This window comes from Trachurus trachurus (genome assembly GCF_905171665.1).
Source record: "Trachurus trachurus genome assembly, chromosome: 4".
Classification (NCBI taxonomy): domain Eukaryota; kingdom Metazoa; phylum Chordata; class Actinopteri; order Carangiformes; family Carangidae; genus Trachurus; species Trachurus trachurus.
The window spans coordinates 10,232,574-10,252,132 of record NC_139898.1 but is presented as its reverse complement, the minus strand read 5'-3'; the positions used below and the strand labels follow the sequence as shown (position 1 = coordinate 10,252,132).

The 19,559-nt window shown below is 40.7% G+C and overlaps 1 protein-coding gene across 1 annotated transcript; it reads right to left on the bottom strand.

The window, feature by feature from the left end:
* Positions 1–963: 963 nt before the first annotated feature.
* On the bottom strand, positions 964–15,041 carry LOC310984437 (uncharacterized protein). The gene is made up of 13 exons (XM_083969653.1): positions 14,902–15,041; positions 12,866–12,971; positions 12,671–12,774; positions 12,299–12,577; positions 12,119–12,212; positions 11,876–11,943; positions 11,508–11,753; positions 11,381–11,416; positions 11,181–11,282; positions 11,037–11,099; positions 10,824–10,883; positions 10,508–10,694; positions 964–1,530 (listed from the first exon to the last, which is right to left on the bottom strand). The coding sequence occupies exons 2-13, from the start codon at positions 12,969–12,971 to the stop codon at positions 1,349–1,351; spliced, it is 1,527 nt and encodes a 508-aa protein (XP_083825779.1). The 5' UTR covers positions 14,902–15,041; the 3' UTR covers positions 964–1,348.
* Between the last annotated feature and the right edge of the window lie 4,518 nt (positions 15,042–19,559).

Here is a 19,559-nt window from a genome sequence, read left to right as displayed (position 1 = left end):
CGTTACTGCCCCCTGGTGGACGAACAATCTATTGTCTTAACTCCTTCATGCATTCCCTGCTTTGGTCCAAACTTCATGCTATAAATAACATTACATCTCTTTTTATTGGTTATTCCTATCATTTTTTCAGTGATATATTTATTCTCAACAGTCAAACAGGCTGTAATCTTTGCCACGGTGTTTCACAAGATTTTATGGTGACTCCAGCTTTTGATCATCTATGATTTATGTGTAGTAATTCTTGGGACAACATTTCAATTTTATTGTAGTATTAGACCAGTCCATGCTTGCTTTTGCTCCCTGTTACTCACACAGACTGGTCTGTCGCCTCCGCCTGCAGGCATAGCTGTTGAACATTTTATGTGGATTTAGTGGATTTTCTTCCATAAAGGAGACATAAAAATATATTATAATTGATTTGATAATGGTTTATTTTAACCAGTTAGTCTTTACAAAAAATATGCTGATCTTCCTCTTCAATCTCAAAAATAGAAGACCAACCACCCCTGACTCTTTGGACCAACCTCCACTGTTTCATACATTGATTTGTTTGCATATCTGACAATTTCACTGTAACACTGGTGTTGTAGTGTGCAACTGGTGACTGTCAGTCCTTGCTAGGAAATATTAGTTGATTACATAACAATTTTTTGTATACCTCCAAGTGACAACTAAAGCATCTTACTGACTCCTTTATTCATTACTCCCAGCAGGTTTTTCTCTTCTTTTCATTTGGCTTGGTTCTTCAAGTCTTCATGGTTTGCTGCAAACATTATGGATATTGTTTTACTAAATCTCATACTTATGTGTGGTGGTGTCTGTGTACACTACAGTTACTGTTGAATTATGACTCATTAGAACCCAGTTGAGTAGATGCAGCTGTAGTTTATTATGGCAACAAAACATTAGTACATACAACACATGGCAAACTGAAAATAAAAAGGCAAGAAGGTATTGTGTCTTTATAATTCAGTTTTTATTTTTGAACTATTAGACACTCAATTGTTCTAACTTCAGCAACAGTGGAGAGGAAAAACATCCTTTTAACAGGTAAAAACCTCCAGCATAACTAGTGTGTCGTCATCAGAGAGAGAGAGAGAGAGAGAGAGAGAGAGAGAGAGAGAGAGAGAGAGAGAGAGAGAGAGAGAGAGAGAGAGAGAGAGACACACACAGAGAGACACACAGAGAGACACACACAGACAGACAGACAGACAGACAGACAGAGCATATTTCATACAATCAACTATTATAATACATGTTCATATATTAGCATCACTATCAAAAACTTAAAACTACATTTTAATACATTCATAAACACTATATTACACAGAATTACAGAACTTAAATACTACACATTACAATCATGATTCACAGTGTATTTACAGAGATTACATATAACAACTACAGAATTCAACACAAACATATCCATATATACTACATTTGTACACCTAGAAAGAAAACACAATACAAAAGAGGGCTTGGCCTCTGCAGTCCATGTAGAAGATGCCTGAAGTAAATGGCTGGAACCACCTGGAACACAGAACATACAGAGGGCCAGCAAGGAAACACAAATTCATACACTGAACACAGATTAATACATGTTTAACATTTAATACATGTTCATATAATTCATAAGGCAATATATGTTTCTTACTTTAGCGTTATTATATTAAATTGATATATAATTACACATTTGAAATTACAACAACTAACAAATTCATATAAAATATATTACTATAGCTACATTACACATTTCATACTACATTACTCAACTAGGTCTTGCTGAAAGAACAGAGAATTCCTTCATGGTCACTAAAATAAATTGGCAACACTACTGCCTGTACATCATAAATTGATGTTTTGATGTACACATGGTCAATGAGTGTGCCTCTCTCTGTTGTCGGTTGTTTCACACGTTGCACAAAACCGTTCTCTGCCATAAAACGACAAACAGATGAAGATGGTGACACATCTTCAGATGAAGATGGGGAAATATTATCATTAAAGTCCCCTATAACGGCAATAGTTCTACTGAAGGAATCCAATTTCTTTAGCAACTTGCTGAGATTTGCTTTAAACAAAGGCATAGGATATAATGGCGGTCGATAAATCACAGCTATCACTATTTTCACATCATCACAGGCACAAACCAAACATTCCAGGTCCACGTCTGGTACCTGAAGTTCACACACTAAACTATTCCTACAGTACAGACCCACACCGCCATGTTGCTGCCCCTGCAGTGGATTACTGCTAGTGTACGACAGACTTCGGGGACGACTGTGGAAACCAAAACCATCTATCTGGACTGATTCTAGTAAAGAATGTGCAGACAGCCATGTTTCTGTCACAGCAATACAGTTAAGCTGCAAGTGCTGAGTACATGATGCTAAATCTGCAACATGTCCAGATAAACCCTGCACATTCATCAAAAACACAGAGAAAGCATTTGACTCCATGTTAGGCCGGGCTATGTTGTCACTTAAAAACTTTGGCATGCTTCGAAGTGCATCCTTTATTTTGGCGTTGCAGAAAATGACCTTCTCTTTAAAATCTGTAATGATCAACCCATCGATAGTCCTAACACGACTCAAAGCTACATAAGCCTGTCCTGGAGCAAATATCCTCTCTAGAGAGACCACTGCCTTGTCGACAGTCAGTCCCTGTGTTTTGTGTGCAGTACACGCCCAGGCAAGTTTCAATGGAAATTGCCGGCGCATCCCACCTTTCCCAGTGGCTCTTTCCTCTTCAGGTTTGATGCCTGTTGAGCCAGCTACCACTGGTGGGGTATGTGCACTGTTCTTCCTCCTCTGGGCACCAACATTATCATCATCAAACTTGACAAAAACAACCTGAGGAAACCTACTGTCAGGCTGATGAACTATATCAGTGACTGTGCCACATACCCCATTCACAAGCCCATCATTGATATCCACATTTTTTATCAACATCACACGAGCACCTTCACCTAAGTTTAACACCTGATCCAAACATGTGTTGGATGCTCTGCTGTGATGACCGCTCATCAATTCCAACTTCCCGGTTTTTTTGCTGTTCTCAAAGTCCTGGGCATGGATCTCTTCCCACTCAGTACATACATTAACCAGCTGGAAATGATTGTGCAGGTTAACTTGGTTATTTGTTGCATATATGTGCAAGGCTGAGCTTTCTTCACCTGTTACACGCTGTTTCAACATATCAACATCCTTGTCCTCCAATGGTGTCTCTTTAGGACGAGTTCTGAGCCTGTTCAACATATCTGCAAATGCTTTTTCCTTCTGCCTTACAACCGTTGTCAACTCCACAACCTTAAATAAACTGGACCAAAGGTTCACAGTCACATCATCATTATACAACGATTTCCCTCTAACAGGAGGCAGCTGATAAAAGTCTCCAACAGCCAGCACACACACATTCCCAAACGGTGAAAAGTCACCTGTTTGTTTTATCTGCCTCAACCGTCCATGGATGTAAGCTAGAAGGTTGTGATCTACCATGGAAATCTCATCAATAATCACAATCTGCAGATCACCTAACTTAGCTCGCAATGAATTGAGCTTCTCTTCACCCAAAGGACTGTACGGCAAGCGCACATCCTTCCCAATGCTAAATGTGGTGTGTATCGTTGCTGCATTCAAATTGTATGCAGCAATGCCTGTTGGAGCACATAGTAACACACACGTGCTATCAGGATGACGGCTAACAGTAGACAAAAGTCTCCCTGCCCCATACTGAATAGCTCTGATTAAATGGCTCTTCCCTGTCCCAGCACCACCTGTAATAAACACATGAAGAGGCTCTGGCTTTTCCCCTCTGACCTTATCCAAGCACCACTGACGGACCTGATAAAATACAGACAACTGTGTCTCATTTAGTGATCGAATCAATGTCAAGCCCTCGCTTCTGCTCATGACATTCCTCTTCTCTAAATGAGAAACCTGTTGCCTGGTAACAGCTAAATCTGGAATGTTTTCTGGCGGGTCATCCCCTAGCTGTGGATTGTCCTGAAGTTCCTGCACGCACTCTAACCGTTCCAGCTCCGCTTCTGGACACAGCTCAGCCCAGGCATCCTCAAAAACACCCTGATCATCTAACTGTTTCTGAGCATTCTCTATCTTATCTGCTTCTATCTCAAATCTACGTCTATTTACATCAACAACTGACCTCACAGAATGCCTGGCCCCATCACTAAACCTGACATTACCATTCTCGTAAAAATCTTTAAAAGTTACATGGTTAGTGGGTTTAAGCTGGGAATCTGAACGATGTGGCAGGAACAACTGTAAGATGCTTTGGTGGAACAACTCTGGACTCTTGGTCTCAGAGAAGCGAGCATAGCGAACTACAGCTGGCTTTGTCCGAGTTCTCTTGGCTACAGAACCAAAATTCCCATTTAATTTAATTGCCCCTTTACATTTCTCATTTTTGGTGAGAACGCGATACTCAGACGCAAACAAAGCCAAACACATATCACTAAACACATCATCATTAGGCCTGTTCCTGTACCGATCATTTAAACTGGTCATCCACATGTCTTCGTCACTAAGATCAGATGATGACGCAGATGATGCCTTATGTTTTAACACACTTAAAGGCAAACTCATTCTAACTGTACTTTCCCCTGTGGGAATGAACATGACTTTCCTGGAGCACTCTTTAAGATGCATATTAGTAAGCCTGTAAACAGCCTCCTGGGCAGACACATCTCTATGGTGAAGGTAAACACTGCCTAAATTCTTAAGAGCATCTTTTGCACTACGATTACCTTCTTTAGAGGCCTCCCTATGTGCATTGCCTAACATTAATCCCATTTCCCGCTCTGCCTTGGAAATATAGGAAATAATGTATACTACACAGGCATACGCGTCCACTACAAATTGGATATCTAAATTCGCATTCCAACATTTTAATAAAGACTTGTTGTAGTGGTTAATCCACGTTTCATCGACCTGTCTTTTCAAAACCACCTGAGTGCGCCGTTCAAGCACTCTTACACATTCCTCAAACGCCTCCTGAGTAATATTCAAGGCCTGAAACAGCTGCTGCACACTATCAAAACTTCTGTTTTCATCTGACAAAGCCATCTTAATGGATGTCAGAACCCTGTTGGCCCATTCTTTCTTCTTCTTTTTAAGTTCAGCTAAACGTGCGAGACATGGACACAGTCTACCAGGATGAGCTGGGTCAACAGGACAAGTGCACGGTGGCACTGTTTCATCAGGTCGCCGGCTAATGAAAGTCCTAGCTGACACGGGCCTTGGGAAATTGAAACGACACACAGTGTTTTTCTTTTTACATGTCTTGGCATGTCGTTTCGAATGTCTCTGAACAGTAGTAACAATGTCCAGCAGCTCCTCATCTGATGATGGGAGTTCACATGTTACATATTTGTCAATGAACTGAACGACCTCCTCATCAGTGTTTCTGTCTATCAGCGGAGCATTCTCTATCCAGAATAGACAATGGACATGAGGAGAACCTCTCTGCTGAAACTCCACCCTGTAAAAGTAATCTATAATCTTACCAATCGGTTGAGATGGTGACATGAGCACGTTCCTGAGGAAACAATGCCATCTATAATCAAACATGCGAGCAGCTGTGACAGGATTGCGTCTCAACAAATCACACTTATCAGCCCACTCTAAATCTTCTACAGTGGCTGTTCGTCCTTCCTGCTTCAGAATAGTAGAGAGCAGATTGCCCCAACGCATATCTGCAGAACTAAATGAACAAAACCAGGTTGGAATGCCCAGCTGACGCACACAGGCCAGGAGGTCACGCTGGGCTCCCTGCCAGAAAGCTGGAGTGCCTCTAATAGGTCGAAGAAAACGGTAACCATCATCATACTCCAGCATCTTCTTGAAATTCTCCTCATTATTCAGAATATCTGACACCTTATACGACCTCTCACCCCCTTTACTTTTACGTAATGCAATTGACACATTTGACACAACCTGTTCAACCTCTGACATATACTGAGCAAAAAATATGTATTCAAGATTATTTGCAAACCTGCCATCTGCGTGTAAAATGCGATTATTAAAGTATCGTGACAAAGTCAGCCGATACTGGCGATGCTCGTGGTAAGTGTTTCTGGCCCTTGGAAACAACACTGGAAAACACTTTGCTTCATTAGTAATATCAGAAAGCAGCTTCACAGGATTGTTGCCTTCTGCTGGTGCTACATTCAAAATATCATCAAAATATTGGTCAAGAACCTCCTGACCAATATCAACAGGCATTAGACAGGTGTCCTGAAACATGCCATGTGACTGTCTATCGTGCAGAAGCTCCTCCTCCTCAGCTGCAGCAGCATCATCATTAGCATCAGGTCTGTTTACAGTCTGTGATGCTGCAGGAACGTTACCACCAGCACTGTCAACAGTCTGTGATGCTAAAGGAACGTTAGCATCAGCACTATCAACAGTCTGTGATACTAAAGAAACGTTAGCATCAGCACTGTCAACAGTCTGTGATACTAAAGAAACGTTAGCATCAGCACTATCAACAGTCTGTGATACTAAAGAAACGTTAGCATCAGCACTGTCAACAGTCTGTGATACTAAAGAAACGTTAGCATCAGCACTGTCAACAGCCTGTGATGCTGCAGGAACGTTAGCATCAGCACTGTCAACAGTCTGTGATGCTGCAGGAACATTAGCATCAGCGCTGTCATCATTCTGTGATGTTAAAGGAACTTCAGCTTCCTGTTCCTGACAAAACTCATTTAACCACGCTTCATTAAACACAATGTCCTTATAAAGGCTATTGGTCTGTTTTAAATACTGCAAGGCCTGTCTAATGCGGAGAGTGTCAACAAACTGATACTCATAGTGACCTTTATAGGTCAACTTACGCTTTAACTTCACTGCCAACAAAGACCCCTCCATATTGGAACGGGGTAACAGGTTACTGGTCTGTACAATGTTGGCTGGAACACAGGTCACTGGACCATGTACTCCATTTTGACCCCCTTTAGGCAAAGCTAGCATCTTCATAAATGGAATATGGAGAGCAACCAAATGTTGCTCTAAACTATTCAAACAGGCCAGCTCAGGAGGGACAGCCTGAACTGTTAGATTGTTCTGAGAACACTCAGGTGGCATCTCACCTCTGTTAATCTTATAGTGACAAGTGTAACAAATCCACAATTTACCCCGAGCAGTGTCTAACACCTGACATGGCACAACACAAAACTCATTACACTTATGCAAGTAGTCCTCGGCTATGCAGTTTGTTGCTATTGAGGAAACTGTCTGTGTTTTGTTATAATCATCTATTTTACAGTTGAGAACCTGGTGCCTGAAAAGCAAGCGGAAACACACTCCACAGACATGTTCTGGTCCTACGGAAACTTCCTCTAAAAACTGCTGCATAACAAAGTCAAACTGTCCTGTCTTCTCTTTCTTAACCTGCCTTTTCAATCTAACATCTGCTATAACATGCTTTTTGTGATCAGGATTTTGATGATACTTCCTGATGCTTGCAGCCTTTATTTTGTTTCTTAGAATTGTATTCAGTTGATATGTAGTTCTACTCTTTTGCATTACAGTACTCTTGTGTACAAGATTAGACTTGTACTTCAAAACACTAAATGATTTCACTTTTAATCTATGCTCAATATTTTCTTTGTACTTAGAAATGCTGGATGCCTTTAATTTTAATCTATGCTCAATATTTTCTTTGTACTTAGAAATGCTGGATGTCTTTAATTTTAATCTATGCTCAATATTTTCTTTGTACTTAGAAATGCTGGATGCCTTTAATTTTAATCTATGCTCAATATTTTCTTTGTACTTAGAAATGCTGGATGACTTTAATTTTAATTTATGCTCCATTTTTTCTTTGTACTTTGAAATGCTGGATGCCTTTAATTTTAATTTATGCAAGATGTTTTCTTTGTACTTAGAAATGCTGGATGCCTTTAATTTTAATTTATGCAAGATGTTTTCTTTGTACTTAGAAATGCTGGATGCCTTTAATTTTAATTTATGCAAGATGTTTTCTTTGTACTTAGAAATGCTGGATGACTTTAATTTTAATTTATGCAAGATGTTTTGTTGATATTTTCTTTTATGCTGCATGCTATTTTTCTTCTTGGAGTAAATCAATGACCTAGAACTAAGTGGATTAAAGGTGCTTTCATCAGAAACATCACTTTCATCTTTACTATGACATCGCAAGTTATAGCCACCAGAAACCGGTGTGTTGACTTTACAGTAACCATAGCAGTTCTGTGTATCAGGCTGCTGAACACAGACAACTGTTTCATAATGATTAGCATTAACATTATGTAAATACACAGCTTCATTTGACAACTTCCCATTTTGACAGCTATATTCAAGCCAGCGATCATTATAATAGGTGAAAACACTAACACCTAAATAATCAGCTGTGGCTTGAATCTCTAACTCAGTGGCCCAACTACCAACATAGGACATCCTTGACATCTTGATGTATTCTGATATTGAAGGATACTCGCTTCTCAGAAGACTCTGATAGGCAACAGGATTGCTTTGTAACTGCTTCACAGCTGCATTTCTAATCTTCTTATGGTATTTCTGTGTACCACTAATGGCCTGGCTAATGGCCCTAAAGAAGCAGTTTCCATCACCCACAATCTTCTCTGTCATACAAGGAATTCCTAAAGGACCAACAGCAGAAGAGGTGACATCTACTCTCTCTGATTCTATGTTAGTCTGCTTACACAAAGCAAAAGCAACATCTTTAGAAAGGGGACGGAATTCTAAGTTTTTACATGCTACATCCCCAACAAACACAACATCTGAATTGACATCATTATCAAAACTCTTTGCTTTCTTGGAAGTGCCATGTCTCTGTGTGCATTTACGTTTTTCACGTTGGTTAGTGGCTGCACGGACCACTGGTGTGACAAGAGGGGTAACCTGTCCCTCTCCACATGTAACAGCTGTCTGTGTGCATTTACGTTTCTCGCGTATGTTAGTGGCTGCACGGACCACTGGTGTCACAGTAACCTGTTCCTCTACACAATCAACAGCTGCACCAGCACTCACCACTGGTGTGACAGTAGCAGGAGCAGTAACCTGTCGCTCTATACACTCAGCAGCTGCACCAGCACTCAATGACACAGTTGAGGGTTTCACTTTAACACCACAGATCTCAAACTGTTTGGGAGATGTCCGACTACCTGCAAATTTGCTAAAGTGCTTAAACAGATCCTGTACAGAACTAAAATAGACTACAACACTCCGTCCTTTACCATGGACCATCCCATAAACATCGCGAGCGTGGGAGTCAACCACAGCATACTCACCATCTTTACTACAAATGACAGCACATGTAGCCCCACCCATTGTAACCAAGCAGGGCTTGTCTTGTGTACACCTCTGACGGAGACCGTCAAACAGAGAGATGTGCTCAGGTGAAATACGCACACTTGGAGAGGAGGCCCCAAATCCATATACAGGTTTCACATCATACTCAAAATCAACAAAACCATACTGCTTAGGCAACTCTGTAACAGCAGGGAATCCAGATGGATCTGCGATCTGATTGCCTTCCCACATGGATGTGTACAGTTTATCACCTGCGAACACTACCTCGTCCAGTGTGTCAGACTGCCACTCAAAGACGCTGTCTTTGGTGTGTCTCACTAAAGCAACCAAACCAATGGCCATACACTGACGACCGTGATATGCAAACTTGCTCTGGTCGCCTTGATGGAAACTTCCTCTAACAGAAGCGCGACCCTGGGACTGACTTGTAACAACTGGATCAATCGCTACTGAAACACTGCTGCTCTCTCCCTCATCAACACACTGCTCCACAGAAATGCTCTGTCCCTCATCAACACACTCCTCCACACTGCCGCTCTCTCCCTCAGACTGAGTTGCCACAACTGGTTCAATAACCACAGAAACATTACTGGTCTCTCCCTCAACACACTGCTCCACAGAGATGCTACTGACAGAAAAAAACTCTGTAAACAAAGACTGGCCCAGAGCAATGATGTGTCCCACCAGGTCATCAAAGGTGGTGTTGAAAACGACCCTAGATCTGCCTGGATAGGACCTCTTTCCCTCTTCGGAACGTGCCCCACAATCCACGACAACAAAGAAGTCCTTGTGCTGCATGACCAACACTGCTGCTGTGTTGAGCCCCAACACACACATGCCATCCCCTGACAACTGCTGCCTCAACTTCTCCTTCAACTCAATCACATCCCTGATGCTCCTATACTCTGGCTCCCCCAAATCCACGTTCCACTGATGACCACACACATCAAACTGCCTCCTCACCCCCCCCAGCCAAGTCCCCAAAGTTAACCCCTGTTCGCGAACAAAATCAAGATCATCGCCACGCCACGTACAAACCGGAGCGATGCTATGTTTAATTGCCGCGACAACACAGCATGACACGTAATCATGGACATCATATTCGTGTTTTGGAAAAAGACACTCTGTCCCTGATGCTGGAGACCCTCCCTTCATCAATGAACAACAAGGCACAGTGGGAATACTCTGACCTTTAGTAGCTTCTGGTGTGTCCCCTTCAGTTGCTCGCTGGGTTTCCCGGACCACCGTCGCATCCTGGGGAACAGGTTGGACGGGCTCAGGGCTGGGAGGGACAGCAGCAGGAAGGGCAGCGACACTGGGAGTAGGAGCGGTCCCTGGCACATCACAGGTCGACACAGGGTCGGGTGTCGCCTCCACCTGCAAAAGAAGAAACATGAAAACATTAATACCTGTGGAAGAAAAGTCATGCTGGCTATAATAAAGATGGTGTTAAATTTGCCACAACAACAAACACAATTACAAAGACCATTCAATAACTCTACTTGCCTTCTGGTCCACGGCCTGGGCTTCAGGACGGACAGTCAACGTGGGAGTTGAGGTCACGACCTAGAAAGAATAAGAAAGGAAAGACATCCCATTAAATCTACATATTCAAGTAAATCTGATCCAGATTTTGCAGTTATACATCATTCACAATGACTTTCTGTCCATCACAATAATACATGAACACATCTCCTTCAGGATTTAAACACGACATACCTTCTTCCTAGCACGTCTGGGCTTCTTGGGGACAGGTCGAGTACGAGGTCCCACAGGCGGCGGCTAAAGTGACAGAAACATAGTGTCAAAACAGTGGACAAAAAGAATATCTGAACTATTAGAAGTTTCTTGTTCTATAAATACCTGCTCGCCCGTGGAAACAGCGTCCTCGGCCGAAGGACCAGCGTCGTCCGTGTCAGGCAACATCCCAGGCGGCAGCCAGAAAGGGTTCAGGGGAAGAAGACGCTGTATGAAAGACATAAAGATTTTTTGTCACACTTATCGTTTTGTTACGGAATAGAATGTCACTGTCAAGATCACAGTTAAATAAAATGACAACATACCACTCGAGGAACCCTCCTCTCCCGAGAGCAACGGTGCTACAACGACAAAACAGAAAAGACATTAGGATACAGAAAAACCTTCATTTCTCAGTTCATGACCATATGTAGACAAAGTTCGTCTTCTTACCTTCCTGCCTGGCACGGTCGTCCAGGCGTCCTCGTCCCTGGGAAGGGTGGGTGGAGGTGGGGCTGGGACCTCCTCCGGCGCGACCTCCCGACCGGTCCACGTGGGAATGGGCCTGGGCCTGGGGGACACCGGAAAGACGACGGGTGGCGGAGGTGGCGGAGGCGCAGGCCGCTCCAGGTGCTGCTTGGTGGCAGCCACCAGCGACTCCACGAGGATAGGCATCCCCGCGTCGTCACTGAGGTGCGTCTATGAAGAGGAACAAATAAAGATTACAATACAGTAATGTTGAACAAGATGACATTTACTGTCAATCATACTGTGTTGTCTAAATAAGCATTTCTGAGATTCAAAGTACAATTTTCACTTACACCATCGACAGCCCAGAGCTGCCGTTGCCTCGGTGGGAAGCGTTCCGCGTGGCAGTAGAACCGCAAACCTAAAGACAACAAAAACAAGGAAAACCCACGGATTACTGAAAAACTCAACGCACAGTCCACGGTCAACTTTCATAACACAAACAATAAAGGAGCATTGCCTCAATTATAGCTGAAATAGATACTTCTGATAAATCATAAGTGCCTAAACCCATGCATTGATATTTTCAAACATACGGTGCTGTCCTGCGATGCGCTGGAAGTTCTGTCTGTGGGACTCCTGGACAAACCCCTCCACAGACAGACGAGGGACATGGTCCACGACGAAAACCTACACAAAATGTCATAACGGTCAGTTACAAATCGATAGTCACAGTACATATAATTTCATGTTCAACAAATACATCAATGACCTACCTCTGCAGTCCGCCAGGCTTCCATGACAGCGCGCAGGTACCGGTCAAACGCTGCAGCTGCTCGGTCCGGGGTCTGGTTCAGGTTGTTGCTGGGGGCAAGAACACAAACAGCATCAGGGATATGAGGACAAGTGTGGACAACATGATTTACCTCCATCCTGAGCAGGTCCGCGCACGCCCCCGGCACAGACAGGAAACCGAAGGTGTAGCCGTCCGCTTCCATTGGCACGAATCCATCCACGATGGGGCGTAGATGGGATGCCCCGACAAAAACAACAAGCTGGGAGAAAAGGAAAAAAACACGTCTTAAAGGATGTACACTCACAATGACACTTATTATCAGCATTCATCATGATTTCTGAATAGTACATACCTTCTTATCGGGGACTTTTGCAGGAATGGCCACCTTCAGCTGCTTCCCGGTGCGCGGAGAAAGGGGCCACTGCAGAGACTTCCGGCGCCAGCCAGTGCCGGGGACTGTTGATGAAAAAACGTACAACATTTCAGCTCATGCATACAGAAACATATACAGAGAATGGTTTAGGGAAATATATGGAAGAATACTTACTGGCACTGAAGGCGGGGAGGGCTGGCAGGAAAGTCGCATCCTGCCGCCGAGACTGCTGCCGGAACCTAGCAGCCTCGGCACGACGGTAGGCCTTGCCACGGGGCATCTAAAAGTATAAAGACCCAGTTATTACACATGTGTAGATTAAGACATGCATTTAGAAAGGATTTCACATTACCTCACACATAATAAAAATATTCTGATTTTTAACCAATAATTCACTGATGTTCCCTTTAAGCCCACCTGCTCCCATTAAACCCACTGGCTGTGTTTCAATGGAGAGTTTCTTCCTTTTGACTTTTGAACCATTTTCCTGCCTAAGTTTGACCTCACCTAATCAATCAGCTTCATAATTCAGATAATTAAATACCCAAATTTAAATATTAGTGATATTGCATGGGCCAATTCATTCATTTTATTAATTGTTTCTATTTAAGCTGTGGTTTTATGTTTAAAAAGTTATTTGTTTAGTTGTAAATACTGAAATTGATTCATTTATTATCCTTAAAATAGTATTGAACCAGGAAACTGTCTTTCTCTCAGTCATTGGGTCTTCAGAAATCTAGATAAAAACACTTTCAACCAGCTGGCTGGACCAGAAAATTTGGACAAATGTAAATGCCAATTGTATAATGTAGGATAGAGATACAGACAAAATGACAACAGATATTGAAAGCATAAGTACTGAAGAGTAATTTCCATTCTAATTTTTATTTTGTTCATGAATAGTTTTTTGGCTACATTGCAAAGAAGACATGTTGTAAGTTTAGCTTTTTCTGTGTTGACAACACATCAAATAGGCCGATCATGCCTATTTCAAATGCCATTTACAGGGCCAAGGAGAGGAGTGGAGACAAAATGAAAATAGCTATTGAGAGCTAAGAGATTACATATTTTAATAGAATAACTTTGGATTTTGAAGATTTTTAAATATATATATATATATGTAGAAAAATACTATGATTACACCACTTAGAATAAACAGAATTAAAAAACAGCTGTTCATTTAAGTTAATCCAAGCACAATGGAAAGAGGTCAGAGCCGACTTCAGCTGTGACGACACACAGTGCCAGACCTTAGAAAAAACCCCTCCTCCACTCGGCCCGTGGCATCCATTTTAAATGAGCTCAACAAAAGGTCAAAGTTGTGACTTCACTTTGACCTAAACTTTCCACAACAAACAATTTACCCCAATTAAAAGAAAACTATTACCTGTATATACAACACACACAAAGTGAGTTCAGGCTTCATACAGTCACACTAACACACATGGAAAATTCTAAACTCTATAAGCATAACAACAAACTAACTTCAGAGGCCAAAATGGCCACAAAATGACTGACTTAAAAGAAATCCTGAAATGCTGAAATGTTTGCTGGACAATACTGCTGTTAATTACAATAACAACAATAACTAATAAAACTATAACATGAATCACTTTAGATACATTCTATTACTGCACATGTACGGAATATTCCACAGTTTCACTCTTCAACAACAACAACAACAACAGCCGCAGCTGCAGCACACGGCCTGTTCACAATAGATCCAGAGAACCATAGCCAGACTAGCGTGCTACCAGCTCAAAGTTGACCACACAAAAACACATTGGCCTGGGCACTAGTACAATAACAATAAAGAGGATAAATATTCCACCGTTTCAATGCATAGCTCTCACCAAAACCTACTTCTCTGGTCCAGTCACAGAGCAATTACAGTTCTCAGCTTTCAGAAAAACACGAGCCTCTCTGCTACTTCAACATGCTAACGGCTAACTACGCTACATGCTAATGCCCAGTTCGAAATGAACGTCTTACGTGCATTTCGAAATGATTTAATACTACCAGAAGCACACACACAACTCTAATCATGTTTATTGCTGGTCAAAGACAAACAGTTTCAACAACACACTACAGACTTGTTCATAAACAATAGCACTGCTGTAAGTTAACTCTACTGGTTGAGCAAGCTAACGGCTAACTATAGCTACAACATGATACTAAGATAATAAATCGAATACAAAACAAATACTTACGGTAATGACTGGTAGGTCACAAAGATGTACACAGAAGTCAACGCTGTGATGAGTGGGTTTGAAGATTTTCTCAGCAAAAAGCCGTGAAAAGACTGTTTCTCTCGTACTATTGAACTAGCGTGCTACCAGCTCAAAGTTGTATCAAAACAGACTGAGACAGGGAATTTGCATCGTAGTAGATAGGACTGGGCGTGAACTCACCGTAACCAATCACAGCGTGGTGGGCAGACGCAGAAAGTCCGTCGAGCCCCGCCCCCGGTTACTGTTGTTATGTGTTTCAACCTGGTGACAAAAAGCCATCACTGTTGCCGTGCTGTTCCGTGGCTTAATCGGTAGCGCGCTTGCCTTTCACGCAGTCAACCTGGGTTCGAATCCAAGTCAAAACCATAATATTTCTTTATTCATTTCTACTGATTTCCAAGGTGGTGACTTCACAGTGACCTAAGAGCCTGACATTAGTTTAGTTTAGTTTAGTTTGGTTTATTTCAGTCAATACATGTCATTAAAAGGAAAATAACAAACCAGAAAGAAAAAAGTAAATAAAGAAAAACATCATTCAGAATAAACAATAAGTAAACGTAAAAAGAAAATTTGGACCGAAAAGGCATAGGCTGAAGAATAGCTTATTACGCCTATACTGTTACAACTCTGATTAATTAAAAAAAACAAAAAAAACATTTAAAATGTACAATTTGTTATTTATTAATAAAAGAAATAAGCAATCACAAAACAGTGAAAAGAGTGAAGCTGCTTGATTTGATTTCCCTTTCTCCTTCCTTTCCTTTCCCTTCCTTTCTCCTCTCCTTTCCCTTCTTCCTCCCCTACTTCCTTCCTCCTCAAAAGAAAAGGGGGAAAAAGAAGACAATCAAACATAAAGAAAACAGGACAAAAATAGCAGCAGCATAGCACGTGTCACCACTCATTACTCAAACTTATATGAATTGATCATCCTGTTTTCAAGTACTTTTTTGAATAAGATTATGGTATTACATGTTTTTAAGCCATCATTGTTGCCGTGCTGTTCCGTGGCTTAATCGGTAGCGCGCTTGCCTTTCACGCAGTCAACCTGGGTTCGAATCCAAGTCAAAACCATAATATTTCTTTATTCATTTCTACTGATTTCCAAGGTGGTGACTTCACAGTGACCTAAGAGCCTGACATTAGTTTAGTTTAGTTTAGTTTGGTTTATTTCAGTCAATACATGTCATTAAAAGGAAAATAACAAACCAGAAAGAAAAAAGTAAATAAAGAAAAACATCATTCAGAATAAACAATAAGTAAACGTAAAAAGAAAATTTGGACCAAAAAGGCATAGGCTGAAGAATAGCTTATTACGCCTATACTGTTACAACTCTGATTAATTAAAAAAAACAAAAAAAACATTTAAAATGTACAATTTGTTATTTATTAATAAAAGAAATAAGCAATCACAAAACAGTGAAAAGAGTGAAGCTGCTTGATTTGATTTCCCTTTCTCCTTCCTTTCCTTTCCCTTCCTTTCTCCTCTCCTTTCCCTTCTTCCTCCCCTACTTCCTTCCTCCTCAAAAGAAAAGGGGGAAAAAGAAGACAATCAAACATAAAGAAAACAGGACAAAAATAGCAGCAGCATAGCACGTGTCACCACTCATTACTCAAACTTATATGAATTGATCATCCTGTTTTCAAGTACTTTTTTGAATAAGATTATGGTATTACATGTTTTTAAGCCATCATTGTTGCCGTGCTGTTCCGTGGCTTAATCGGTAGCGCGCTTGCCTTTCACGCAGTCAACCTGGGTTCGAATCCAAGTCAAAACCATAATATGTCTTTATTCATTTCTACTGATTTCCAAGGTGGTGACTTCACAGTGACCTAAGAGCCTGACATTAGTTTAGTTTAGTTTAGTTTGGTTTATTTCAGTCAATACATGTCATTAAAAGGAAAATAACAAACCAGAAAGAAAAAAGTAAATAAAGAAAAACATCATTCAGAATAAACAATAAGTAAACGTAAAAAGAAAATTTGGACCGAAAAGGCATAGGCTGAAGAATAGCTTATTACGCCTATACTGTTACAACTCTGATTAATTAAAAAAAACAAAAAAAACATTTAAAATGTACAATTTGTTATTTATTAATAAAAGAAATAAGCAATCACAAAACAGTGAAAAGAGTGAAGCTGCTTGATTTGATTTCCCTTTCTCCTTCCTTTCCTTTCCCTTCCTTTCTCCTCTCCTTTCCCTTCTTCCTCCCCTACTTCCTTCCTCCTCAAAAGAAAAGGGGGAAAAAGAAGACAATCAAACATAAAGAAAACAGGACAAAAATAGCAGCAGCATAGCACGTGTCACCACTCATTACTCAAACTTATATGAATTGATCATCCTGTTTTCAAGTACTTTTTTGAATAAGATTATGGTATTACATGTTTTTAAGCCATCGTTGTTGCCGTGCTGTTCCGTGGCTTAATCGGTAGCGCGCTTGCCTTTCACGCAGTCAACCTGGGTTCGAATCCAAGTCAAAACCATAATATTTCTTTATTCATTTTATCATGATTATACACTGCTCCAAAAATAAACGTTAATACGTACGTAAATAAATGTTGTCAACTCTCTTTTTTTTTTTTTACAATCTATGTTCTCCACACACTACTATACATTTAATAACGAATTTAAACTGCAGTATTTCATTAATTGAGATCTAAGATGTGTTGTTTAAATGTTCCCTTTATTTTATTGAGGAGTGTATATTTAATTTGCCACCTCTACTGATTTCTTCAGCTATATCTATTTCAAATCAAACAGTAGCCCAAGACATTTAATGTACAGAGGTGCTGACAGAATTTTACTGGATTTTCAACAACTCACACTGTGCCACGTGAAAATGTAGCACAGGTTCCAATGTTTCATAGCTCATTCAGTAGAGCACATGACTTTCACATGGAGATCCTCGGTTCAAGCCCAGGGGTTAGCATAAACATTTTTATCATCATTTTCTCATGATTATATGTTCTCAACTCTCTCTCCTTTTTTTTTTTTAGTCTATGTTCTCAACACACTACTATACATTTAATAACGAATTTAAACTGGAATATTGAGATCTAAGATGTGTTGTTTAAATGTTACCTTTATTTTATTGAGGAGTGTATATAAAACAGTAGTCCATGTGAATATCTTTGGCCTGTCAATAATTTTCATTTTAATTTGCCACCTCTACTGATTTCCAAGGTGGTGACTTCACAGTGACCTAAGAGCCTGACATTAGTTTAGTTTAGTTTAGTTTGGTTTATTTCAGTCAATACATGTCATTAAAAGGAAAATAACAAACCAGAAAGAAAAAAGTAAATATAGAAAAACATCATTCAGAATAAACAATAAGTAAACGTAAAAAGAAAATTTAGACCGAAAAGGCATAGGCTGAAGAATAGCTTATTACGCCTATACTGTTACAACTCTGATTAATTAAAAAAAACAAAAAAAACATTTAAAATGTACAATTTGTTATTTATTAATAAAAGAAATAAGCAATCACAAAACAGTGAAAAGAGTGAAGCTGCTTGATTTGATTTCCCTTTCTCCTTCCTTTCCTTTCCCTTCCTTTCTCCTCTCCTTTCCCTTCTTCCTCCCCTACTTCCTTCCTCCTCAAAAGAAAAGGGGGAAAAAGAAGACAATCAAACATAAAGAAAACAGGACAAAAATAGCAGCAGCATAGCACGTGTCACCACTCATTACTCAAACTTATATGAATTGATCATCCTGTTTTCAAGTACTTTTTTGAATAAGATTATGGTATTACATGTTTTTAAGTCATTCTCCAATTTGTTCCATAAATTAACAGCTGTTACCGTAATGCATTGTAATTTGTTGTTGGTTCTGGTTTTTAACTTTCTAAATATACATACCCCTTTGAGATTGTAATGGCTTTGTCTTAGATTAAAAATTTTCTGAATACAGTCAGGCAGCAAGTGGTTGTTAATTTTGTGAAGTTTTGAAATCCACCAGTTGTTTGAATTTGAGTTCATTACAATTAATAAATAATTGATTAGTGGCTATAGTCAACTTTGTTTATAAGTGGCATTGCTTTTTGAGAGACATTGACACATTGAGAGTGAAGGCATGACTATCCCACCCAACTCCAGATTCAAGAAAGACAGAGTACACGATATTAATCTGCCACTACAACAAATTCAGTTCTTGATGAGGGACCATAGCATAATGGACCTGTAAAGACTGCTAAAACACCCTGGATGGCAACACCACCACAGGGGGAGAAGAGTCTGAGGCAGCGTGGAAGCGGGACGCCGAGTGGCGTGGAGCGAGGGCCCGTCATAGCCGCTTGCGGCTTTAATTATTATTATTTTTATGCTTCCCCATCTTAAAACGCGATTTCGACCCCTTTGCCATGCTCGAAAAGTCACCAAATTTTAGACGCAGGGGGGGAAGCCTGAAAATTGCGATTCTGTGGTGGTCTCGCATGTGGGCGTGGCCAAATGGCACCACAGCGCCCCCTAGACCGCGCATAGGGAATGAGGGTCTGCGACACCGATTTGTCCGAAACTTGGTAAACGTATTCATCAACCCGAGATCTTCAAAAAATTTCATAAAATGACATACTCTAAAACCAACAGGAAGTCGGCCATTTTGCTTCAAAGTTGGTTTACGCAAAACGAACTCCTCCGAGGGG

What these genes read in the sequence shown, in the direction of transcription:
- LOC310984437 (XM_083969653.1), bottom strand. Translation starts at nt 12,971, where the DNA reads ATGCCCCGTGGCAAGGCCTACCGTCGTGCCGAGGCTGCTAGGTTCCGG. An exon ending in CTGTTTCCACGGGCGAGCAG is followed by an intron (nt 11,100 to 11,180) that starts GTATTTATAGAA and finishes CTGTCACTTTAG; the next exon opens with CCGCCGCCTGTGGGACCTCG. An exon ending in CCAGACGTGCTAGGAAGAAG is followed by an intron (nt 10,884 to 11,036) that starts GTATGTCGTGTT and finishes TATTCTTTCTAG; the next exon opens with GTCGTGACCTCAACTCCCAC.